Here is a 27,360-nt window from a genome sequence, read left to right on the forward strand (position 1 = left end):
CTTTTTAATCAAGATGAGTATTGGACAATTATATTTAATAGAACATTTAATCTATGATTATAATTTGATATATTCTCTGTATTTTCTAAAATTGATATGTCCGTAAGGTATGAGTAATCTCAAGCTAAACTGTCTTCGTCGACCCATGTGTTTTGTGGTATCATCTATAAACAGAGAAAAATGTTAAAATGATAGGAGTATATGTGAAATAGCTATAATAGGAAAGCCACATATCTCACTTATAATTGAATAGTTATTTCATTTTCTAATTAAGTGAATCAAATTTTACATAAATCACTAACTATGGTAAGATGGACTTGCTGGATTACACTGGTTGCTTATTTTAAAGAAAGATGATAATCGCTTTTGTAATATATAATTTGATAGAAGCGACTACCTCACAATAGATTGTAATCTAATCCATATTAGGTAAAACTCACTGCAATTGGTATTCTCACCGCGTTTGTAGAAAAACCCTTTGATATTATTTGTCACAAAAGACCGGCTTAACAGTACAAAAATTGTAGCAGAAATGGAAGCAAGTCTTTTTATCTTATCTCCGATAAGTCACTTCCCGTCTGGCTGGCTATAATCATACAAGTCCAGCATCATGCATCAGGAAACTGATAGCGAAATTATTTGCTTGAATCTTATGTGCATAAATGAAATATCCAAGTGTAATCATGTATGACAAGAATAAATGGAAGTGTTCATATTGTAGTAATGGTGAATTTAATTGTCTCAGCTTGGTTAATCTTTCTGCATTTCGGCAGTCGCAACGAACTCTGCATAATGTTTAAGTGTTTAGTCAACATATATATGACTGAACAGCAGCATTTCTGATATATATATATATATATATATATATATATATATATATATATATATATATAGTAGTTTCCGTCACGGAATAACTTCGGAGAACCAAAAGAAGTTTGGAAGCAACTTTGTAGCCGTCTAGGACTCGTCAACATACGAAACAAAACCAACCTCAAGACGAACGTCGCAAAACTACTGAGCTATGTACACATCCTCGACCACAGTCATTTCTCAGCCTAACATTTTACGCGTGACTTAGGCCCCGATGCATAGCATGTCATAGGTGTGCAATTTTGAGGAGCTTCGAACTACAAGGGAACAGATATCATTTGCTTACTTAATTTAATTGGTTCCTTAGTTGATATTCGAGTCGGTGAGACTTGTCATCAACATAACACTGTTCGAGTTGTAACTTACTTCTCTTAGTAGATATTACCGCCAAATGAGTAAAGTAATGATATACTTCACCAAAGTAGATACCAGTCGTCGCTTTAATTTTTTCTGCTAATATTGTTCAACCGAAATGAAGCAATAATCTGTCTAAGGCGGATGGCAAGAGAAAGTCCAAGTTATTTTTTGCTCCACAATATGTTTCATTCTACACTATTACATGTTTAGAAGCAACGTTCAGAAGAATTATCAGTTATCAAACACTTGTTCGCTATGTACTTTCTCAGCAATGCTGCAATTAAATTATAGTCTTGGCGGACATCAGTCTCCTTATGGAGTATATGTAGTTATACCAATAAGCTGTGATTTGCAGATGTAAGTCGATAAGTACTCACCTCATCTGATTCCCAAGTAGCTTCCGGACGTCACATGCTTTCCATTTTATTAAGAGAGAATCTATGCTAAGTGAACAAAATGTTTCCGACAAATTAAGTTGTCATTATTTGAGATGATACAGTTAAGCACGAGGCATAATTTATAAACCTAGTCTCATCGATGGACCAGCGCATGGTTAAAGTAATAAGATTGGTGTCAGTTGTTCCAAAATATCCCATTGACTATGGTTTTCATATTTTTTGAAGTCGCGGGAATTCTCACTAGTTTTAGCAATGGTACTCACCACTGACAAGTAACAAATGCTAGTTAATTGGTATCATCACATAATAAAATTAAAGTTCTAAGAGTAATCACCATAATAAAGCTTACATTCATAATTTCATTATACTGTTTTAAGCATAATTTATCATGTAGATAACCGCTGACGTGAAATTTCTTGGAAACGAGTGGGATTGTAATACTGTTTAATTCATTATATCTTTTGAAGTTTGTTGGTAATAGTAGGAAATTTACTTGCTGTGCTTCAACAAATGGTGCATTTATAGACGGTGTGTGTTGTACATCAACACAAGCCATAGATGATATAAAACCGTCAGCTGAGGCGGTAACTATGTATTTGCCTTCTGTAAGAAGTCGATAATAATATCCAAATTGATCTAAAAAAGACGAAAAGCAAACGTTACGTTTAAACTAGTAAATTGTCTTATGATTGACATCTAATCCCTGTTTTTATGATGAAACTTATATTTTAGTAGTAAATAGTTCATATCTTACGATTAATATTTAAATGCTCAAAATCTAAATTTTGAGCTTGTTTCATTTTGTTAATATATTTAAGAAGGGTGAATTTGGATTATTGACTTATCGGGTCTTGTTTATTTTCCTCATTCACTGCGTTATACATTTAGTAGCAAAATCCGACCCGAGGTTTCCTCGTGGCGCTACTGGGTAGTAGGAGAAACCGACCGTCGTTGCTACCTTGACGTGGTGGTTTGTTTGCGTATCGTGATGAATCAATCGAGCTATACTGGCTGGAACAACCGTTCCTCTAGGTCCTACCATGTCAGACAGGTCGGTTGAAGAGCGGTAAGACTAAAAGCAACAAACCCAAGGTCCGAGGGCGAAGTCGTACGGCTGACTGTACAGAGGTGTAACGGCAGTAAGGTGTTTTCTTCAGACAACCAGCATAGCAGCGATGCTGCTTTCCCACAAGGAAGGGTTGGGTTAGAAAATGTCGACCCTGAAAATGCACACTTCTCCTTATCCCACGGATATCCGTCTCCGGCGGTAAGGTCTCAGCAAGTACGGAGCTAACACGAAAATAACCCACAAAAAGGTCGTGTGTGACCGACCTCAAGAAGTTGTCCCTTGGGCACTGCGGTCACACTCTCAGGTCACTAAGATCACCTTTAATCCAATTTCCTTTTCAGGTACCACCCTAATACTTTTAAAAGCACTGAGGATCACTGTATTTATAATCAACCTCCTTCAATTCCTATTATTTCTCTTACATCGACTTTCAACTCTAAACTTCCTCTTTTGTCTTCCTCCTCAAGTGTCACCATAGTCAACGATTCGAGTGCGCAAAACACTGTCCCAGGTCTACTGAAACCTCGCTCCTTATGTCAAAACGGTCAGCAGGCCTCCTTGGTTAAAACCCTAGAATCTCGTACCGTTGATGTATGCTGTGTCTCATACAGGATCCTAGTGTGGTTATATGTTGTAGCTGACTAACTGAGGGGAAACCTTACCAGTTAACCTGGGCGGAGATCAGATTACTTGGGGTCTCCAACCTTAAGGCTCTCAAATCTTGTGGGCTGTCTGATGTGTATGCTGATGTCTATGAATTGAATGAGTCTCGGTTTATGTAATTGTATATGTAGGTATATGGATAGGGTTCGCAAAATGAACGTAAGATGAAATGTCTGCCCTATGTATTACAAAATCAGAGGTCTAGTCCAACAGGTTGAAGACGGTAATAAATACTAAGGGGAGGTGACTATCAACCCTCCGCGAGAGTGCTTATACGTATATGTGTCATGAAGTGCATGGGCGAAAGTCCTCGAACCTGTGGTATCCATGTAATTATCAAGAGACACTTAGCTTCACCAAATACGTCTGACGCGAGTGGTAACTTTCTATCCTTTCGAGTAGGTGTTATACCAATATGTATGATATGGAATCCATAAGCCAAAAATTAGGTGTTACTGGCATGCATGTCAGTCAGTCAGCTACAATGTAAGACCAGGCACATATATGCATTGGTCCAAGTTGCCATACCTCATTAGCACAAGACGAACAACAAATTCATAGAAGTAGTTACTTCAATGGTAGTAATATATAAAAGAAATATTGTGTATAAAGTCTAAAGTAGTCAGTCTCACGATTTAAGGGAAGACAGAGTGTATACACCGACGCCATTGTGATCGATTCTGAGCCGTGTCACCCAGAGCTCAGGGCTACCAAAAGACTGCATTTTTTCAGCGCCTTCATCAAACAGGAGTATGTCATCTTCGTATTCTAAGTCGACCAGTGGACCTCCTGATAAGAGATCAATACCCGAGATTTCAGTCGAAGAGTATGTCTATGGTGAAGTTGAACGAAAATTGAGAAAGTGGACAGCCTTGCCGGACACCACTTGGGGATGCAAAAGCAGATGACAGTTCACCATAAGCTCTCACTCGACTAGCAGTATTCGAGTAAAGATAATATTCTTAAAAGTGGTCTCAATTTCCAATCGTTCCAGTTTATGTGGAAGCACAGGATTTAACTTTAATAATACAGTTTATGAAACCATTCAATTCCTATTTCTATGATCCCGATACTAAAACACAGAACTTAAAGGTAAAAAATCAATCAACACCTTATTGTTCATAGTATTCCAAGATGCAAATATATTAACTGACCTGAAAACGTGTTTGATTTACTCAAATAAAGGGCTTAATATTAGTCTGTTATTAAGTGAAGTAATGAACAGTTAGTTATGTCTCTATTTGACTGTAGGAAATATATAAGGAGAGATCTGTTGTGATCAGAAGGCACTATTATGCCACATGCAATTATGAACACGGTGAGAATTTAACTAATATTACAGGATTGATGTACATTAACTATCTCACTCACTTGGAGAATAACATCAGTTTGGTTGGGCGATGATTCCACACAAATATAGAAGAATTCAGCCTCATTTAACAGTTTAAAATTTATGATACTATGGATGCTTCATCAAAGAATAGATACACTATGTAGTAATGCAACTGGGACCAATGTAGAGCTACAAGATAGGACTGCTAAACGCGACAAGAATTCTATCAGCAGTGTCTGAATATTATTCGTGTATATGAGACTTCGAAAAGAACGAGATTAAAGTTAGACACAGGTCTTGATAACATAAGTAGAATTATTAATTTTTATCGAGCACAGTGGAATGCATGGTTTATTTACTCATGTGTAGTATAACGTTTGCAGCGCTGAATGATGTAAGATGAAATAAACATAAGATAGAAGCAACGAACTGCTGTCAGACGTGGATACAGCTCTAGCTATGGGGACAATAACAGTTGGTTTGACTTTTGTGCAAAAGTGTAGATCCCTTGGTTGACTTCACTAACTCCTATGTCTTATCTAAACTTTTATTTAGTGGGTTGTTTTATTTGACTGCGTTTTCGGTCATTTATAGTGTACTTATTTATTCTGTGAGAAACATTGTTAATACTAAGGACAAAAATATGCTTAAGCAGTAATCCATGCTAATATAGTGGTTCAAAAGAAGCGGAATTCACCAACTAAGGAAACATCAAGTTGGGCTTGTTAATCTATCTTGGAGGTGTTCCAGAATAGTAAATTTAAAAAATGTGGAAAAATTCTTACACTGTTGTCTATCATTAAAAACCATTAAATTTAGTTTACCCCTGTTTTACTATTGTAAATAATGTAGATTTATGTGACTAAACATTATTCAGTAGAAACTGTGAACATTTAAGGTTTCAGTGATCAAACAGATAGACTTACATAATGACTTGACAACTAAGATACTCATTCATCCGAGATATGATTTTGGAGTTGATTAAATGTACCCAAAATCAATTAAATTTGTTTTTCTATATAGTTCGGGATTGAATTAGTACCAAAATTTAACTCCCTCGTTTACTTAGACCAAATATTGATTATATTACCGTAATAACTGAGCAGCCGTCAGTTGGCAATATTATGTTTGCTTAAAAAGTAACCAATATACATTCATGCAGTGTTTCCTTTCCTTTGTAATTATCAGTAGTCTAGTCGTCAAGTTCCACTATATACGATTTAGAATATATTTAGTTGTTACATTTCAACTAGATGTTAGTTACATGTATCACCATCTCCTAGAATGTTCTGAAAAGTACTAAATCTATGGTGGGAACTAGTTAATTTATCTATTGCCAGTCAATAAAATTGAAAAAGCAAGATTTTTTCCACTTCTCAATTGTTTACTTTAATCACATATACTAAGCACAATACTAGATATTACATGTGTATACAGCTGAGAAAAATCAACATCGACATAGAGCATCCACTTGAGTTACAAGTTTTCATCATCACTGGAAAGTTAAACGTCGTCGTGTTTAATCGACAAATGAATAAGCGTATAAACATCAAAAACGCAACTGTCATAGTTAATGAGCATAAATATAGACATATATAAAAGAAAGTTTACCTGTATTTACGTTGTGAAGTATGGGAGTGCGACTAGTTGGATCAGTTATATTTGTTACCTTGATGATTGCGTATTCTATTGGAATGTGTGTATTTTCCAAATATCCATATACAGTGCCTTTAATACCTCTATGGACCTTGACATGAAATATAGAGCAACGTTAAAAGCAGCAATATATTATTTTTCAAAAGGTAATTTAATTAATAATGCTAAATTCGTAATATTAATTTTCGGAGACATAGCTTCTCATGTTAATAGGACAATCATTACAGTAAAGTTTGATTTTCTACTGCTTATAAATTGTCTTAGCGCCATATTCAGTTGACGATCCACCCTCTCTGTAAAGCCTTTACGTACATCTAATTTTTTTGAGTTTATTTGGTCATCCAGAACAATGTTCGTCTTATTGTTGAGTCGCCCGTGTTTAGCATTACGATCCCTGGTCCTTTTATTTGGTCTGGCAAAATTTCTAGTCTTGTCTACTAATTTAAAAGACATTTCAAAATGATTTTGATCTACAAGATTTATTTCAGTCTAAACAAGTATAATATACACAGTGTCTTGACAGTTGTTTTAGAAGTAACTACAAAATCTGTGCTTAGTCAAGTGAGAAATTATTATATAACTGGATAAGTATCTAAAGAAACCAATAAATGACATCAGCTAATAAACCATTAATGACGAAGGGAAACTGTCCAGCAGTAATTCGGAAATCTTTAGGAGTACACACCGACGACTATATGGGAGATATGAACCAGAACTATTGAAAAAAGAGAAATCCCAAAACTTATTATAATTCGAACTATTTTCTGTCAATAATATCATACTTGGACGAACTCAGGAATTGTTATATTATAACGGTGTTAACTGAGTACACCAGTGAAGAACTGTACAGTCCTAAGCATGAAAACGAGACTGTATCAAGTGACAGTAAAAATCTACATTCAGACGTTTAGTATATAGCAAATATGGTAAAAACGTACTTCTTTTAATTCAGTTTTTGCACCACACCTCTATACTTATGTACATGATTTACAATAGAAATAAAGTGGTTGTGTTGTACAGTCGCAACTTCGTAATTGATAGTGAAAATAATAATGAATTACTAATCAGCTAATAATAATGTAATTATAACATTCAAAGTAATTATTGTAAATTAGGTAGTTACTGACCGAAGTCAATGGAAAGTGGTTGGAAACACATGTAAACCAATAGATAGCAGTCAGTGGCCTCAAAATTAAGCTCTCGCTACGAGACCCGGAGGTCCTTGGTTCGGTTCCTAGTGAGGTCGTGAATATGTGCTTTTGAAGAGCTCCACACCATGGCAAAACAACTCTCCAGTGCTTCCTGATCTTTCGTAGTTGTCTAACTTAAGTGGGTTCCCGAGCTCAGTAAAATTGTAAATGCATTTAAATGTGTAACAAAAGGGTTGGTAGGTTACATAATGTTTAAGAAGAGAATCGGCGTAACATAATGGTTAAAATGTCGGATTTTAATAATAGTCACATAGAAGTAAAGAGATGAATATCATAGTTGTCCAAGAACTTAAGGAACAAAACGAAACTTGGAGAAAGGGGAGAAATAACAAGTCAGTTTGGATCCTCTGATCTGTAAACCATATAGAGAGGTGAGTTATGCAAAGTTCGTTTAAACCCGTAGGTTTATTTTTCGGATATGCATCCCAATCGCTTTCCAAGGATCGAAAAGAAGAAAACATAAACCATGCAATGAATGTAGCGTAAACTGATAGATAGGTTGGAAAGCTTTATTCGAGCCCACAAGATGGCTTTCATCAATCAAGTGAGCTAAAATACAGCTCTAAATCGTCCGTAAATACTCATTACCTAACTAGAAGGCACAGTGCTTGGAAACATGACGATGGATTTGCCTAACTGTAATTCCTATGTAACTGGCTCTACATATCCATTTGATGATTTCCTGGACAGTTGTTGTCTAACGAACCATTCAGTCTTCTTAATAGGACATCTAAAAGGTAAATGGTATCATTTCATTCTTCCTCTAAAGTGAATATAACGGATGGATAAATAATGTCAAACATGTTATGCAAACAATCTTTTTTTCCCTACTTTTTATTACGATAAAAGTATAATTTATGCAGTGACAGTACATTTATAACAGTGTAGAATCTTGATGAAAAGCTCATAGACAATAAACATTTCTTTTCTTCATTTGTGTACTACTGTATGACAATAAATAAGTTACTTAAAATGCATTCACACATTTGTACTAAATGAAAAATCAAATAATTTAAATCCATTTACAGCTGAGTATAAGCTTTTAAAGGATGCTAAATGAAATGGATTTACAAAGCAGTCACTATGACGTTTTTCTGCTTTTATAGACGATGTACAAGCTGAGGAGTTTCAAAGTTTTCCTTTATTTTCTCTGTCTTTGTAAAAACTGAATGGTATCAGCTGAAGAAGTTTGGTGATTGTGGATTTCATTTGCCGCTATTCCTATTAAAATAGACCTAATACATCATGATTTACTTAAGTAGGTAGGAGGACAAAATATACGAGATCGAGGATCTTGACGATTATTATTACATAAACTTCATTTAACAATAATGTGTTTGGTAGCTTAACAAGCATCACATCTGATCCCATAGAAAATTCTAGAAACAACGTCTCTCGACAATGAATCTGATTTTTTGGATGAAATCCTAGTAATTGATAGGTTAGGATACTGGCCTGTGTAACCTGAAAAGAAAGTTGATACAATAAAATGGAGATTGTCGAAGTGTGAAAGTAGTTTTATGAACCACAGTTAACACACTCAGATTTAAACGCAACTCCATGTTACAAATCACACATTTCATACCCACTGTCATTCACACAAATACACACAGTGATGTTTTCTACAGAATCACCTTAACCAAACAATTCACATAACATTGGCATAATCAGACATATTTGGCTTTAATTGAAGTAAATATTCTCTCTTGTTAATTTAATTCGGCTATTTACTCATTTTCTCTGAAGAAGCGGCATACATTAGGTCACGAAACATCAGGGATCCAAATTTCTACGCATTGGTATAACACAAATATATGACTATTCAATTATTAACCTTAAACTCAATGCTCGGTTTATTCGAAATCATCAAGCCGAACCTTAGTACCGATAGCTACAAAAATAATTGACTCAAAAAGTTTTAGCTTTTATTGAAAAATCCATTCGTTGCACAAGCTTACTTGCAAAATATAGTTGAGCAGTGACATTTTATTTTCATTCCAATATCTTGGTAATTCGGAAGCGTTGGGATACTTTTCACAACCTAATTCCAAAGTTATTTCAAAACTATTCGTGTGCAGATAATTGTAATCTTGCATTCCTGATAAAATGGAGATCAGAAACAAAAAGGTCGTATATGGAAAGAGAACAAATTCGATATTTAGAATGCTGATAATGTCAAAGAATGATATATATATATATATATATATATATATATATATATATATATATATATATATATATATATATATATATATATATACGAAATTACTTAAGCTGTACACTCGTATTTATTGTTGTGTGGTAAATATGTCTCTACAAGGATAGAAAGGGTCGCATCATAAAGTGATTTGAGACTTCAAATGTCAAATGAGGATGTCAGAGAAGGATAGGAGGATGGAACTAATTCACGGTTCAGAATTATGAAAGATAATACGCAACCTCATTTGATATTTAAAATCTCGAATCACTGCATGATGTAATCACTTCTATCTTTTCATAGACATATTTACCAAACAACCATAGGTATAATTGCACAGCTTAAGTAGATGATTTCGTAGGAAAGAAACTTTTTTTTACTCAGCTCTCTTTATTTTTATTCATTGGGTTATTCTGATCATCTGATAATAGTCATTTGATTTAATTCGTTTTTATAACCATTTTGGTACATGTTCAGACACACTAATTTGTAGATCACGGGTACTACTCCTTATGTATGTGGCCACGCGCAAATATTTAAATTGGTAAACACAGTGGGATGTGATGTAATCATTTTCATGCCTTTTAGGTTTTTGGTGAAGTGTAGACCTTGTTTTTTTTCTCTGATAGTGGCCTTTGCTGCGTAGTATGTCTCTGTAATAATTGATTCTAGCCTTTGTTTCGATAAATGGTTATTTGACTCACCTCTAAACAGTAAGGTAATTTTGACGGGACGTTTTGGGCCAAAGATGTAACAGGTCCCACTACACTATGACCTATCCACCGATTTATGCATTTTAGAAGATAACCACTTTCCATTGTTTTGTCCAATGAACGTTGTTATTGGTAACGAAGCAAATTTACAGTATTTTAATGTAATTCTATGACTGATGCTATACATTTAAGGATTTGTATGAGAAAAAAAATACCGTGACCAACTTCAGAACATTCAACGAATTGACCTTTTAATATGAAGGTTCGACGAAAAGTTAGAAAAACCATCTTATAATTTCGTTTGGTTATCATGGTATTGAATCAATTTACGTACACGAGTTGTTTGAATAAGTTAGTTTTCTATATTCAACAAACTCTATAATATTCTTTATTCATTTTACTGAGGGAATTAAGTATATGCACTTCGAACTCCATAGGCAAACCTACGCAAAATATCAGTCACTTTTGAAATGATTTTGCCTTTCTGTATATCTATTGGTATTTTCTCTATTAGTGTGGTTAGGCTAATAATAATGATAACAGTAATAATAATATTTTCAGAAAATGATTACGAAATGTTAGACAATTGTATATCAGATTGTTATTGAGAAGATATTTGTTAAGATACATTCAGTCATATTTACTTTTATTTTCGTAACTAAATATCATTAATTACCTGTAGGTTATTTTTTTACAGATAAGTAAGCATTTCTCTCAAGAGTAATCAATAATTCTCTACCCTGCTTCCAATATCTACATCAGTTCTTTTTTCTTTCTATAAATATTTTAATGGCTATCCCTCAATATTGATTTGTTGGTCTGAACGAAGCTGTATCAACCAATGGTAATCCGCTTATTATCATTTTAAAATAAAAGGATTTAATGGTCTGTGAGTAGTTATAGATAGAGACTAAGCTGTAAATGAGTGGGTGTCGAAAAAAACAACTCACTGGAAAGGCTAATAGTGACACGTTGGGATGTTTCTCCACAAAGACATACTAAAAATAGATGTTCACGATACACGTTATGAAAAGAGAACAAATAAAAACGACTGCAGATTTTTAGATTTGATTATTTTGGAGACTAAATAACAAAAAGACGTTTGGAGAACTTATTGTCTCATACACTTCACATATTAGAGTTCAATTTTCAATTATTTGAGTACCCTAGAATGAGTTTATACACATTCTTATTTGAAGGGATGCTTGTGAGAATGACCCGTTTATTAAGCTTTTTTCCAGATAGTAAGCAGTATGATGTTTAAGCTCTGATTACTGACCAAATCTTACCTATTAATTTTAGTTTGTGGGGTATAGGAAAAATCATTCAAAATGTATGATGCAGTTTGATTACCCAAAAAACCAGCATCAAAAACACATAAAATCTCAAACTTTAAAGTTTCTCAATCAATAGAAAGTTCTATCTCAAGCTTAAGTAAGATCGATGTTCGATTAAGAGAATTAAATAAATAGGTTCTTCAGTTCAGTTTCGTTTTAAGTATATATTTTACTGAAACAATCAAATAAGAGGAAGGTTAAAGTACTTTGTCTATTTTTACAAACCAATTGCTGTACTAATCAAAATGAGGGAAGATTCTATTCATCATAGTTGAGTTTCGATTGAGTAATATTTGTCAAAAAATAAATGACTAACTAATTAATGAGTTTATAAGTATCAACACCAAGGTTGGACTTGATATTTTCAAACAAACTAAGGGTTAGGTAGAGAGTTAATGATAAATATATTTTTGTTACATTCCAATGAGGTCATAACCTGTAATTTCATAATATTTTATTTGATTCATTAATAAATATTGACTGGTGTTCTTGTCATTATAATAGTGCCATGAGCCAATTGAAGCTAGACTACCATGGGAAACCTGGAAGCGATGGACGGCCGTTTCGTCCTAGTATGGGACTCCTCAGGAATGCACATTCAAGATCCTGCCCCCGCGGGATTCGAACACAGGACCTATCAGTCTCGCGCGCGAGCCTTTAACCATTAAACCACTGAGCCGGCATCCAACGGTGTTAATGTCTAACTTCAACTAATCCACGAAGTTGCGTCACCGTGACCGACTCATGATTTCAACTAATGAATTTACTAAAATCTCCACAAAACCTTTTCTGATTATTATGGTGTCTATGTTTAAGTGTGAAGAACAATAAATGCTTTACCATATTTATTCACAAAGCAACTATAGTATGGTGCATTTCATCTTATTCAGAATAATTAATTCTGTTTATTTTCACTCAAAATTGCATACAGTTTATGGTATTTGATATTTAATTTTGAGAACAGTCAATAATTTAGTATTATTAATTCATGCGATAATAAAAAACTCGTCTCTTTCCAAATCAGTTGTATGAAAGTTGAGATCCTTCGAAAGTGTTTAGGCATCCGTCTTTGTAAAAACAAAATTTTCTCTACTAATTGATTATTAAGACGTTAAGACAAGTTCTACTTCCATTAACTTATCAGTACATAGATTGAAGTTATATTTACGATTAACTTTTTACATGCTATTCGTTTTATGATTATAAGAGGCTTTTTTATCGGGATATTTCGTGGGCTTAACCATTTGAATGACAAACATATATATTATGAACTCAAGTGGAAAGTCTATTTATTTCCTCGGTTTAAACATTCTCACGGTTAGTTTCTATAAATCAGTTCTTTACTCCATTTACAAGGGTGGTAAATATTAAGGTATAGATGAAAGATTTTCCATCATTGAGGAGCGTTTCATGAAAAAAGAACTTAGTGTACTGAAAAGTATACGGTCTGAGAAATTAATCGGAACTTTTAGGTTTAAATTTAATGTGACAGCTGATTCCTTTCTTTTTATCAACAGATGAAATTGTTAGCCGCGGTATGCATACTTTTGTATTAGGAAAAGTTTTATGTATGTAACATACATTTTCTCAGTATTTTGGATATCAAAACATATAGCTTTGTTTAATTGCTCATCCTTGGAAAATAAATCCGATAGAATAGCACTTTCGTTGATTATTTTAAACAAGTTAGTCATTCGCTTTATTAAGAAGTATTGATGTATCAAGGATTTTATATCTATAAACTGTCTGACCTTTTGGTGTTACGACTATTTGAGAAACAAAATCCACGCAACATTTACAATCTGCTTAGAGATATAGTCCCTTGGTTTATTTTCAGAAGTACTAATCACGTATTGAATACTGAGGTCATGTCATGATTTAAAGGAATCACTAATTTCTATACTTTAATAATTTATTATTAAGTCGTTTAAACTTCTAGTCATATGGAATTTAATGTACTTTAATTAATTATTCATATTTTCAGAAGGATCTTTCTTGAAACTTACACTTCTACCTAGCAATTAAGTAATATTGATTAAGTTGATCTGGTTTTCAGTGTTAGACTTTCGATTTATAATTTGAAACGGAAAAAAGAATGTTGTAAGCTCAAGTGGATGTCTTTTTTGGTACTGTTACCCAAGTAGAGCCTCCCAGTCAAACAATTAATCTAAGAAAACATAACATCACAAAAAAAACATTCACACGCAAAAAAATAAAGTGAATTATTCTTAAGCTGAATCCAATAGTTTTAATGTAACTATCCTACGGTTATTATATATAATATCCCAATGAGTAGAAAAATTGTATTTCCGAAGTTTCGTGCTCTAGTGTAAGCCACTTTTTTATTTGCTCCGAAGAAGTGGCTTACACTTGTTGTTATAATGGTGTTTATGTTTAAGTGTGAAGAACAATAAATGCTTTACTATATTTATGGTACAGCATCAATTGTTCTACTATGAATATGGTAAAGCATTGATTGTTCTTCATACTTAAACATTCATTAATAGATATTGACTAGTCTTCAAACTCCAAGGATGGAATGGACAACACCGGATATGAAGACATCGTTGAACAACAAAGACTGAGAGAAAAGAAAGAGACTGGTCACAGATTTGCAAACCTATGTACCTTCAATAAACTGGTCATTGGCGGAACCATATTCCCACATAAACGCACACACAAAGCCAGATAGATTTCACCGGATCACACTACGCAGAACGAAATCGACCATATCGGCATCAATAAAACGTTCAGAAGGACTATGGAGGACGTGAGAACCAATAGAGAAGCCGATATAGCCTCAGATCATCAACTGCTGGTCGACAAGATGAAAATAAAACTGAAGAAACACTGGACAACAGGGCCGGCAACATCACTAAACTTTAGTAGAACTTTTCTTCGGGATACTGACAGACTCAAATAATTCAAGATAGCCCTTAGCAATCGGTTACAGGTAATTCAAATAGGCAATCACTTCAACATGTCATGAGGTTCTGGGCCACAACAAACATTATCACAAGGAATGGATCATTGTTGATAAACTGGATTCAAGAAATAAGGAATAAGAAGGCAGCAATGAATATCAACCGAACAAGAACAGAGGAAGTTAAGGAACAAACTGAATACATAGAAGCAAACAATAAAATCAGGAAGAGCGTCAGAGCTGATAAGCAGAAATACATGGAAGACCTAGCAATGACAGAGGAAAAAGCTACAAGAGAAGAAGCATAAAACAACTATATGACACAACGAAGAAACTAGAAGGGAAATATAGTAAACCAGAGACACCAGTCAACGACAAAGAAGGCAAGCAACTCAGTGAGATTCAAAAACAGAGAAACAGATGGGTCGAACACTTTGAGGAATTCTTGAATCGACCAGCTCCACTGAATCCACCGAACATCAAAGCAGCACACACAGACCTTCCTATAAATTGCACTCCACCAATGATCGAAGAAGACAGCATGACCATCAGACAAATCAAGAGTGGGAAAGCAGCAAGACCTGACAATATACCAACCGAAGAACTGAATTTAAACGTAGAAGTAACTGCAAACATGCTCCACGTTCTATTCAGGAAGATTTTGGAGGAAGAACAAGTGCCACTGACAGGCTGAAAAGAAGGATACCTCACCAAGATACAAAGAAAGGAGATCTGAACATGTGTGAGAACTTCGGAGACATCACACTACAATCGGTACCAAGAAACGTTTTCAACAGAGTGTTGCTGAACCAGACGAAAGATTCAGTAGACGTCCAGCTTCGAGATCAACAGGTCGGATTCCGTAAGGATCGGTCTTACACAGACCGAATCGCGACACTACGAATCGTCGTTGAGCAACCAATTAAATGGAACTCGTCACTACACATCAACTTCATTGACTATGAGAAAGCGTTTGACAGATATTAATGAACAGTTGTCTATGCAAGACACTCCAGATCCGTTTGCTGCATACCATCAGCAACAACCTACAATGACACAGAACAAACCAGATTCCATTTGTAAAGGAAATTAGATAGATGCCGGCGGTGGGTAAGACATACATTGCGAAAACCATAAAACTGCATCACGAGGCAGGTCCCAACTTGGAATCCTGAAGGTGAAAGGAAAAAGGAAGACGAAAAAACACATTGCATTGACAGTTGAGGTCAGATGTCAAAAGAATGATTAGCAATTCGAAAAAAACTGGAAAGGATTGGCCAGAACAGAGTTCGATGCAGAGTGCTGGTGGGCGGCCTATGCTCCTTCGCGAGGGGTAATAGACGTATTTGGTAAGGAATAAGTTTGTTCCTACTAAGAAAACTATTTTAATATCGTTTATGTAATACCTGTTTCGATAGTATTTATTGATAAAAAGTGAAGCATTAAAACTTTCCAAATGGTTTACTGAGTAGATTGGATTCATATGTATTCGAAGTCAGTCACCAAGTGTTGAAAGACATTTAAGTAAATATCGTTGGAATTACACTCGATAATGTAAACTTCGTTTACGACACAATAATAAATGCATTCAAACCGGTATATATGAGAGCACTATGAGAATAAAATCCAGAATCATGGAGAAAATACAATAAAACGTAAAAAACATTTGGTCGAAAGAGCAAATTATTTTTTATTATGAACTAATTAACACTTATAGTAAGTTGTTCTATTCCATCAAAGTACCTGAATTTACTAAATACACTTTTCCTTTAAGTTGAAATTGTCAGTCAGGTTAACGATCAATAGTAAACTTGTCACAGGACCTCTTGTGACCTGATGAAATTTTCATTCAGCACTCCTGCTTGTTTAGTCTTAACAGGGGAAACTACCTGATTATGAAATTATTTCTCAATTTGTCTTGGTTCAGTACTCATGTATTCAGTACATAATTAATGAGGCTTTCATCATCGTAAGTCGTATCATGAAACTGACTAAGTGACGGATAAAAAAACAGCATTAAGTTTCCAATCTATGTATTAAGAGTGGTTTATGCAATTATATTACCAAACAAACAATAAGGACTACTGGGTGAAATCAGAATCAGACAGCTTTGTGATGAATTGTTGTGATTAATATCATAATATACTTAATGAATTTAAATACACCATAAAATTCTCAACATGTACAACATAAAACTAAGATGAAAAAAAAGAACATGGAGCCTAGTTTCTAAAACTTACGGATTTTAAACAAAAACTAATATTGAACTTCTTAAAGGCTATTTGAGTATTATAAGATTATAGAAAACAAATACGTATGTACTCAAGCATATTAAAATATACTTTGTCTGTTTAAGTGGTTAACTGAAAGTGGTGAAACAAATAATACTTGGAAAAGATATAATCATCTACAATTAAACTTTTATTGTCAGTATTTAGATATACTGGAATTTCTAGTTGATTTATTATAATTAATAAGCTAATTCAATGTTAATTATGAGTTTAACAACATTTGTATTCCATTTTTATCATGAAAATACTCTCTCAATACAAATAGTGAACTTATGATCAACAAAAAAGTAAATAAATAGTAAGTTTGTTTTATCTGACGTATTCAGTAAAAAAGTTTTTTTTCGTTTTTGCATTGGTTGTTTGAATCTTCCCAATGATATTTTGGGACTGGAATTGATCGGTCTTTAATTGGCATATATGCATTCTGTGAGGATTACATCCATATTACTCTAAACCTTAAGCATTATAAACACACCAGTCCAGTGAAGATTTATTGACTCTTCAGAAATATGTCTCCAAATAAGTCTCAAAATCATATCAATCTTAGACCACGACACAATCTTTTGTATACCAAATTCCACGCAATAATGCCATATAGGGAAGAAATACACAGTTACTGTAAAAATACGCAATAAGTATAGTTCACGTGAATGAATACAGAGAATAAAATTGTCACAACCATCATATAGAACAAAGTTTATACTGAATTAATAATGGAAAATAGTGATCTCAAAATATTACAGTGAATGAAATTCGCACCTGTCACCGTGGTCGAAATTCATAATGAATGTCGTCTTTTTGTCCCACCACATCAGTAAAAATATAGATCGAAAATATCACAAATATTTATTAATTCCCAGTCCTATTGGACACCTCACGTTTTTTAGAAACAATTTTATTTAAAGAAGAAAAAAGCATGACACAGCGCATTTACAGAATACTGGGTTTATATAACACCCTAAAAATAAATAAAAATTCCCCTGAACTTTTTATTTTTTTACTACATACCGTTTCTTCAGTAGTTGTTAATATGTCACTAATAAAAACCCTGGAGTTCTTGGAATAATTTAAACGTGTGAACTAATAAACATAAAAATACAATGTCTGATGGTCTATGTTGGAAAGAAGTTGGTGAAATGAACGGTTTTAGAATTTTTACACCACTAAACTATTCTCCTTAATAAAGAAATTAACAAGACACAATAAAGATATTGTAAACTAGACTCTCATTATGAAATGATGTTAGCTGATGAACGACGGAAAATATCAAATATTAGTCCTTCTCTATGGCCGCGTAACATATTCAGAATATCTGAACCAAAGAATTTGTACATTAAAAGCTTGTTTGCAATGACTACCTTTACTTCAATTTTGATTTGTACATTGTCGACGGTAGACTATTGAAGTTTTATTAGATATTTTTTAGCGTTGTTTAACATTCCGATAACTGGAAATAATTGACTATCAACATCTAAGGTTGTGAGTTCTGGATCAGCTACAATATTGGGATTCATGTAATCAACTCTCATTTTTTGTTATGCAAGTCTTGTTATCTTTAATAAATTTAAATATGAACACTGAAAGCAGTAATCAGCTTTGTGCAGATAGTGAGAAATGCAGTCCGGAGTATAAGATTGTACGAGACTACTGAAATAAATTCCTTTTTAACGAACCAAAGTGAATAATCCATTTTGGATAATTGGGGTTTCGTGCTAACTATCAGAGTGCGTTGTGAGCTTAAGAATGAACAGCTGTCAGTTTCCAAACAATAACCTAATTCAGGGAAAACAATATTTTGTAGAATTTTGTTGAGAAAACTCTATTACACATGAGGATGAGTGAGATGGAAAAAAAATGTATTGTTCATAGAACAGTTTTTACACTTCGAAATATCTAAATTATTATGAAATTACTTGAAATAGCCAGTTAATTAATTTAATCTGTATAGCTGATGCTAACCGATACAAGAAAATGCAGGTTCAATTAAAGTGAAACAATAAAACACCAAAAGCATAAGGTTCATTTATAAAAGCTCGAACGTAGGGTTAATATAGAACACTTCATCACAAACTTTGAGTAGACATTTATTTAGCAAACATTTGTAAATTGATTTCCCATCACGCATGATTGCTTTCCTGAACAAATTCTTAGACAAACAGCCAACATAAAAGCACTGAATCTTATGTCTTAAATTTCACAGAATTCCACGTCTTCTAGTATTCTTATTTTTGTTATCATCAGCAAATGATTTCCTTTAGAAGGAAAACTATAAAGACAGTGGGATATGGTGTATGCATGTCCATTAGTGAAGACCTTTAACTTTATCTTACTTTTTAACTATTCTGAGCACCGTTCGGCTCAAAGTGCACCTACTTCAGACCAATGATTTCAAATGCGAACAAACCTAGAACAGAATTATACAAATAAAATAAATAGTTAAAATAACGAAGTCATCTTGTCAAATATATTATATTCTCACCTCCATTTAACGAATACCATCTTGCACCATTTGTAATTCCATCACTGAAATGGTTATCGGAGTCATAGCACTTTTTAATCCCTTTTTTCATTCGTGGATGATGATCAGCATAAGATTCTGCTAGCTCACTAAAATTTGGATTTTTTGAAAATTTATTAAGTGATCAATTTTTAAAGTTCAGCTTATTTGTTGTCATAATACGTTATTGTCATTCAGCAATACACTGAATGCTGGTTGGTGAAAACACTAACTACTTTACATAAAATGGCTTTGTGCATAAAAGACCTTTAATTGTTGTGGCAGACCAAAGTTCAGTGATATAGATAAACTGAAATCTATCATTTCTTTCTATGTGTTTAGATATTCCCGTTGCTGACGTCAAGGATTGAATTTCGATTAATCTATCTTCTATTCAGTCATAAGTATATAAATAAAGACAGGTAGTGACAAGCAGTGGATTTCAGAAAGCCCATTTCGTCCTATTTGAATATTAACAATGGGAGCTTCTAGGTGCTTAGTCCCTAGCAGGAGACGAGAGGCCTAGATTTCACTCCTAGTCACCATCTATCTTTACTTTACTGTTAAAAATTATCCTTTTCTAGCGTAAAAACTTGTATTATCCTGTATTAACAAAGAATGATACCTCAAAATGATTTTGAATCGAAAACTATGTTTTTGAAATTAAACTGTGTACATTGGCTGGTCGTTTGACGTCACCCGTAATATTATCTGAATTCACATTGTTGACTGAATTCTACGCACCAAGAGATAAAGTACAAGTTCAGTTGAGAAAGTATGAAATCTTAACTCAAAGCTTGATATTGATGGAATTAAACTATTTGAAGCTAGGAGGTGTTTTATTTTTTCCATAGATGGACAAACTGAGTTCCTTACTTAGTACGGTTCTGAGATGGAGGATAAGATTTGTTTATCATGAATGAGGTGTCGACGGTGATGTGCTAACTGAATAAGCTAGTTAATCATAAAGCTTTATTGCGTGGCTAGGAAACCTAATCAACCGAAACTTCAAAAAGTAATATGCTACTGAAAATTTGTTTTCGAAATATCCATGATCTCATTTTTAAAGATAAGATTCGACACAATACATTATTTTTAAACAAGGACGGACGATAAGATACATGTTTAACTTCAGTTTTGAAAATCCATGCCTAAATAGGATGACAAGAGGTGGTGTCCTAAAAAATTGATGATAGTTCATTTCAGTGTTTCATACGCGATCCTAGAAAATAAATGACAGGTCTTATGTCCTCCTATATATATATATATCCAGTAAAATCCGTGATTTAACTTACACAAAAGTAGGATTATCTGGTGTAATAGATTCGGCAGAATTCCCTGTTATTGACTTGTCAAACGGATAATTTGCAACCAAATCACCACCGTGTATATTAGCACCCAGCACAAAATTGATTTTTTCTAACCATCCCATTACCATTCTTGTCTCTACTTGCGCCTTAATCAGTTAGTTCGTTTAAATGAAAAAATAGAAACTGAAAAGCCCTCAGTAACAAAAAACTAATAAATGAAAAGATAATTGTAAATTAAGATTAATTAATCACTTATTTACGCGAAATTTTACAGAATAAATGAAACTCAATATTCTCGATGATTAAAATATTCAGTTACGTATTAAGACATGGTAATAAAAAAATCGTCATAATGTCAACTTTACTTGCTATTTCGAGCGTTACAACAACTGTTGAGTGTTCCTAATATTTGTATCATGCGTTGTGAAGATTGAATAGATAAATAATTAAAATCGAGTATGAATCAAAGAACATTTTCATTTACAAAAACAAACACGTCGAAGAAAGACGCCTCTAATTCTGAAATACATCGGTTTCCAATAGTGTAGGCTTTATACAACATAGTTCAAATAAGAACTGATAAACTCTTATTGTCCTTATATTGAATGGGAAATTATGTTCAAAAAACAAGTTTCTAAGTTGGAAATCATTAATTGTATATTCCTTTAATAATGATAATCTTTTATATATTTAGTAATAATAACAATTATTTTACAAACATAAGGAGGGTGAGAAAAACCACGAAATATAATGTTCTTATTATGAGACTTAAAATGCATTCAGGTGTTTGAATATTGATTAGGAATATTATAAAAATTAAATAAAGATTAATAACTGTAATAATGAGCTAGAGAACATTCTGAATTAAATCTTGAAGTTGATATCATAATTATTTTTTCAGCAGTATTGTATAGTTATCTGGTTTCTCGGTTATATTAGTTCTAAATAATGTATATTTATACAAAATAAAGTAATGCACAGGGACACTAAAATGTTTCGTAAAATAACCAGGATGGTATCAGTTCTCAGTTCCTAGTTCAACTGTAATATTCTTTTCTTACAAAGATATGTTATTATTTATAAATAGAAGCAAGTGACGGTCCTTAAATTCTCTAAGTCAAAATGCTATATAAAATCTACATTTTTGGACGGAAATAATACAGGTCACACTAAGTTTTAAGGTAAGCGTAGGAAAGTTTATGGGATTATGAAGACGTTTAATCAGCTGAATAACAATTAAAACTTGTGAGTACAGATTCTAATTTTTTCCGCATTTATCGGAAAACAATCTGAAATACACAATGATTTCAAATTAGTTGACAAGCCAGTTTTTTGGTCACCTAACTTCTCCCACATACTATGTTGATACTTAGAATCATAATGTTTAGTATAAAACAGTTGATTAAGATAACAGATCAATGACTCAAACTAATTTGTAGATGTGGATCTCTATTTTCAGTGCCCTTCTCTGAACTTTATGATACTTAGAGCTTAAAATTATAGGTCTAGTATGATTAGTTCTCATTAAAAATTTGAAACCATGATTGAATTGACTGATTTGTGTTGAAAATGCGCTAATTGTACGTACGCCTTTAAGATGCTTGAATTTATATGCTGAATATATTTTAATATTGATTCGCAGTGAAAGTCAAAACAGGGTCTAAGTTTCTGTAATTGTAAGTATACATTTAGCTGACGCGTTCCATATGTTAGGAAACATAAAATAGACTTTCTTGTTAGATATTCTACACAAATAAATTTTAAAGCATCAATTTTACAAGTTAAACTACGGCCAAGCAGTTTATAACTTTAGACAGGCAGTTTTAAGTTTCTCATATGTAAAATCATTTGTTTGTGCTTTCCAAAAATATTTTTTGGAAATAAGTTATCCCACAAAATTACCCAAGCAAATTATTATAACTAATGTTTTCTAATTAAATCAAACACAATAGGATGAAACGGCCATCCAGCGCTTCCAAGTTTTCCATGGTGGTAGAGCTTTAATTGACTCATGAATTGAATTATTGGATATATTAAAATCAACACCCATGGTCGGCTCCCTGAATATTAGTGGTAAATCAACAAAGTACTGAACTTATATGAGCAAAATAACAGGTTTGAAGAACAGTAAGTAAAAATGGGAGTGGTTTATTATTTATTTTTTCATGATGTTAAATCAGCAGAATTCAATAATTGCACCCATCAGCACTCATTTTTGACAAAATTCATAGACGCTGTAGTTAATTTTCTATTGCCAAATTCATAGAAAATTTGGACAAGAAAATTATTTCTCTAACATATGTTGTCAAAGATTGATCAAGACATTCATTTTTGCTTCAAATATTTTAAAGAACCACGTTTAAATTTCAATCAAATATTCATTATGTTAGATGATACATTGAATATTAACATACTGATAATCAAAAACGGCTTTTGAAATTATCTACATTACTAAAATTTCAGAATATCATTAAGTATTGATGATATAAAAACAGTTGTTTAATTCCAAGTTATCTAAAACCAGATCCTGCTACAAGATATTAGTTGCAGAAAAACAATTAACACCGTACGCACCAGCTAAATCCTTCACAGAAAATTAGGTCTCTTCGTTTGTGTAAACTACTGACCACCTTGAAAATTAACATAATATGTAGGACCTTATGGTATCCATATATTATCCAGTTTCACGCAAAAGGGTCCATTCTCGTTGTTTTAAGGTAAGAGATTGCAAACAGTGAAAATCGGTTTAATATAACAAACCAGTGGATTCCTCGCTACAAGACCCTTAATATATATGGTCTATTTCGATTATCGTCAAAGAGAACAAGATTAGGTTCTTTAAATCAACTTTAATTAACAATATATTTCAAGAGAAATTTAAGTTATTGCTTAAAGACTAGTTAGCACTCTAAAATTGTAGATTAAAACACTTATATAACTGCTTGATTCCTATGCTTTGTAATGATCAAACGATAAGTAGATTTTTATAATTCTAATAACATGCAATTACTTAAACATTGACTCTATATTTGTTGGTTTAGCGATTATTATTCATTCCCAAACGCTTTTAGCAGAACATTCTAGCTACAAAATTTCCTAATTAAAAAGAATCAATAGTAAATGGTTTTTAACTTCATCCACGTTTTAAAATAAGATTACTCAAGTGGCATACCTTGTTATTTGACTATTTATACGATGAAGTTGACTAATTATTATATGATTGTAAATATTGCCAAACGTCCTAGTAGCCAGATTTATAAGCATGGAAATAGTAGTCACCTAACAAACTAAGTCGCCAGATATCTTATTAAATTATGAATGACGTTGACAATATTCCACAAAGTTGGTGATTTTTAAATAAGAAATTTCACTAGAAAACCTATTTATATTTGTCAAATGTAAACATGCTTTTATGGTAAGATCTTAAATTACAGTATGTGTTCCACTTAATGGTTAGGAAAAGATTGAAATATCATTACTGCTCATGAAAGAAAAGTTGGTGAATTTCAATTACATTCTAAAAAAGTACTGGACTTGATAATTTCTCGAGTTTGCTAATTATTTAAACATTTTTGGGGAAGCGACAAACGTTCAAATGAATAATGTGCATCGAAAAATTGACTTTCGCTGAACCACTGGCTATGATTGATGAAAGTTTAAGTTAAACATTCGTTCTTTAATGAAAATACTGGTAAGGTTAGTTATACTTTCGAGTTCATAGATTCCCCTAACAACATGGAGGTGAAGACCTTTAAATCCAGTGTTCTGATTCGTACAGTTACCTAAAAACTAGGATATTTACAACAATGTCAACAAAATTCTCAACTTAAATTATAGCAACGATGAAAATAGAGTATATTATGTGAATTAACTATTAGTCAAAGAAAGTTTACAATAAGTCGTCAGGTGGAAGCGTAAGCATCAATAATTGGTAACAGTGCCTTCTGAAATAACATTTATAAGAAATTCGGAAGCTTTTTTGCATGAGATTAAAGCGATCTTCAAAAAATTGCGTAATACTAGTAAACCATTTGGCTAGATCATACAATAATTTGGCGTGTTTAAGGTGGATATTACATTTGACTGTCTGAGTGGAAACACGCGGCTCGACTTATGTTAATATTTAATACAGTCGTTATGTTGTTACGCAGCACAAAGCCTTATGTAAGACCTTTGAAATATTTTTGAAATTCTGAACCCGTAAGAATTTTATTTTTTACATCATTTAAGTTTACCTTCTCCACATCGATTTCATCAGGTTGTAAATGGTCCAAAGGTCCACCATTACGCAGACTGATATAAAACTTTTTTGTCAAGTCAGGAAAATCCCTGTTGAGATCCACTTTTCTAGAATTGCATCTTCCTAATTCATGAAATTTTTTCTACATTAAAAAAATATATAATTCAATAACATTGTTACGTTAGATGCGGCGATTTCCCAACCGTCCGGGTTCATTGAGGGCAAAATATGGATTCTCGTTCGGTTAAGCAGTTTGTGGACGAATGTGTTTTGTGAGGTAAATTCATCACACAGGTAGACGGCCAAACGTATTAACAGCTCTCTTCCAACAACTTCATCTCCATGCATGTTGGCAATATACTTGAACTCCGGTATACCTACGTCATTGATGACATAAATGTAAACAGTACCTTTCACAGATGTGTTGGCATACTTCCCGAAAGCTATCACAAATAGTCTGTTTAAATTCGGTGTTGTGGTGATACGACCAGTTGTTAAATAGTAAGCATAAGAAATATCGGGGCATTTCTCGATAACTCTCTTGATTATGCGTTCAATATCTGCTTGTGAGTGATGATTCTGCCATGAAATAGAAATTGTAGAGCTCAAAACTATAGGGACAAAAAATAATCCGAAAAAACAGTACATCTATGGTCTTCATAAATTTGCTGAAATGTATATTTACGAAAATAAAATCGTTAAACAAAAATCTTTACTCATTCAATATCCAATATCTTCGTCACCAGTTTGTATATATAATACTCGACAGTTCGTAAATTTGCGTCTAGTTATAACGTACTTTGTGTGTTGGATGAGTGTTTGGAGCATTTAGTTAAATTATCTGGGAGAGAAAAAGTGAGCTGATAACCTATCAGCTCATAGAATGTACGCATGTTAATAGCCAAAGCGATTGACAAATATCAGGGAAAATATGGGCATTAAATAAGGACAATATGATAATCAAAATCCGAATTCGACGGTATAGGGTTTCAAACGTGGTACAGATATGCGATTGATTTCTTTAGGCTCACTTCTTGTTGTTTCAGTAGGCTTCCAGGTATTTTGTTATGTCCGATAGGTGATAGTCTATCCAATCGACTTCATTAATTACAGTCAATTTGATAGTTTTTTTTGAATGTGTATATTTTATAATTCGACTGAATTTATCTGTCTCAGGTCAGTGGGTTTTCTGTACATCAGAAGCTTTCACACTAGATATCAGGCAATTGGCTAATTTCTACATGAAAAATAATAAAGCGACAACACTAATGCTTAAATAACGCGGTTGCTTCAAAATATAGATAAATAAGTTAATCGATCGGTTATGAAGAAAATGTGAGAAGATCGAATTTAACTCATGTGACGGGTGAATTTATCCGCAACGCAACCATGCAAACTTAATGTATCGCACAGGGTCATCTGTGCGTTCAAGCAACCACAGATTTTGTCTTTTCATAATGTATTTTTAATTAAATAACTAGATTATGTTGTTAATTTTTCTCCGTTTTTGATTTTTATTCGCCACTTCTGACTGCGTTACACTGTACCTTCACTGCACGCTGGGATTTTATCCCAAGTCGTAGTGAGTGTAATCACATAGTCGATTGTTTCCAGATAGACCGTCGGTGCATAATGTTACTGAAGAAAGGTTTGTTGTACTGTAAACTATGTTTCTATGAACAACTGCCTGTTGTCTTCATTCGGAAAGCAATATATACATTTTTTGTCTTCTGTTAGGTAAGTTCAACTGGCCTATATTTCGTGTTTTGGTTTTATCGGCTGAATTATGTCCATTTAACTACTTTGAGCAACATGTCTGTGCAAATGAAACAATAATTATGACACTTGCTTAGTTTAGTGTTCTTGGTTGTCGCATAATTCAATTTAGTTGAAAGAATTATGATATACTTAAGTATAGTGCTTGAAGCCTGTAACGAAACAGATCGGTTTAGTAAGTAGAGTTGCCTGTTTCTAATGAGCATACCGATTCATATCAGTCTGATTAAAAATAGGAAAAAACGTGCTTTTTATGCTGTTGCTGTCATACATTATAAGATAGCGATAAGTATGTTTGTTGTTTATTTCTAGACTGTACATCTATCACTGACCATATTTCATGATCACTGACATTAAACAATTTCCCCAGAAATAACATCGGTAGCAAGATAGCTAGGCGTCTGAGCTTCTAGTTGCTCGCAAAACAACAGTATACAGTCTTAGAAGATGAGTGTTCTGTGTCTCAATTAAATGCAGCTGGCTGTGGACAAATGTTAAGAATCTTTTTGACAACTGGGA

At 33.2% G+C, this 27,360-nt stretch overlaps 1 protein-coding gene across 1 annotated transcript; it reads right to left on the reverse strand.

Annotated features, from left to right (window-relative positions):
* On the reverse strand, positions 1-26,043 carry CPXM2 (Inactive carboxypeptidase-like protein X2). Its single transcript, XM_051210956.1, has 9 exons — positions 25,476-26,043; positions 25,246-25,442; positions 25,061-25,207; positions 20,811-20,971; positions 19,498-19,625; positions 9,516-9,655; positions 6,302-6,437; positions 1,975-2,261; positions 1-164 (listed from the first exon to the last, which is right to left on the reverse strand). The coding sequence occupies exons 1-9, from the start codon at positions 25,711-25,713 to the stop codon at positions 120-122; spliced, it is 1,479 nt and encodes a 492-aa protein (XP_051070982.1). The 5' UTR covers positions 25,714-26,043; the 3' UTR covers positions 1-119.
* Between the last annotated feature and the right edge of the window lie 1,317 nt (positions 26,044-27,360).

The sequence above is a fragment of the Schistosoma haematobium genome, chromosome ZW (assembly GCF_000699445.3).
Source record: "Schistosoma haematobium chromosome ZW, whole genome shotgun sequence".
NCBI classification, from domain to species: Eukaryota; Metazoa; Platyhelminthes; class Trematoda; order Strigeidida; family Schistosomatidae; genus Schistosoma; species Schistosoma haematobium.

What these genes read in the sequence shown, in the direction of transcription:
- CPXM2 (XM_051210956.1), bottom strand. Translation starts at nt 25,713, where the DNA reads ATGTACTGTTTTTTCGGATTATTTTTTGTCCCTATAGTTTTGAGCTCT. An exon ending in ATGGTATTCGTTAAATGGAG is followed by an intron (nt 9,656 to 19,497) that starts GTGAGAATATAA and finishes CCATTTTATCAG; the next exon opens with GAATGCAAGATTACAATTAT. An exon ending in AGTATAATGAAATTATGAAT is followed by an intron (nt 165 to 1,974) that starts GTAAGCTTTATT and finishes CTCTGTTTATAG; the next exon opens with ATGATACCACAAAACACATG.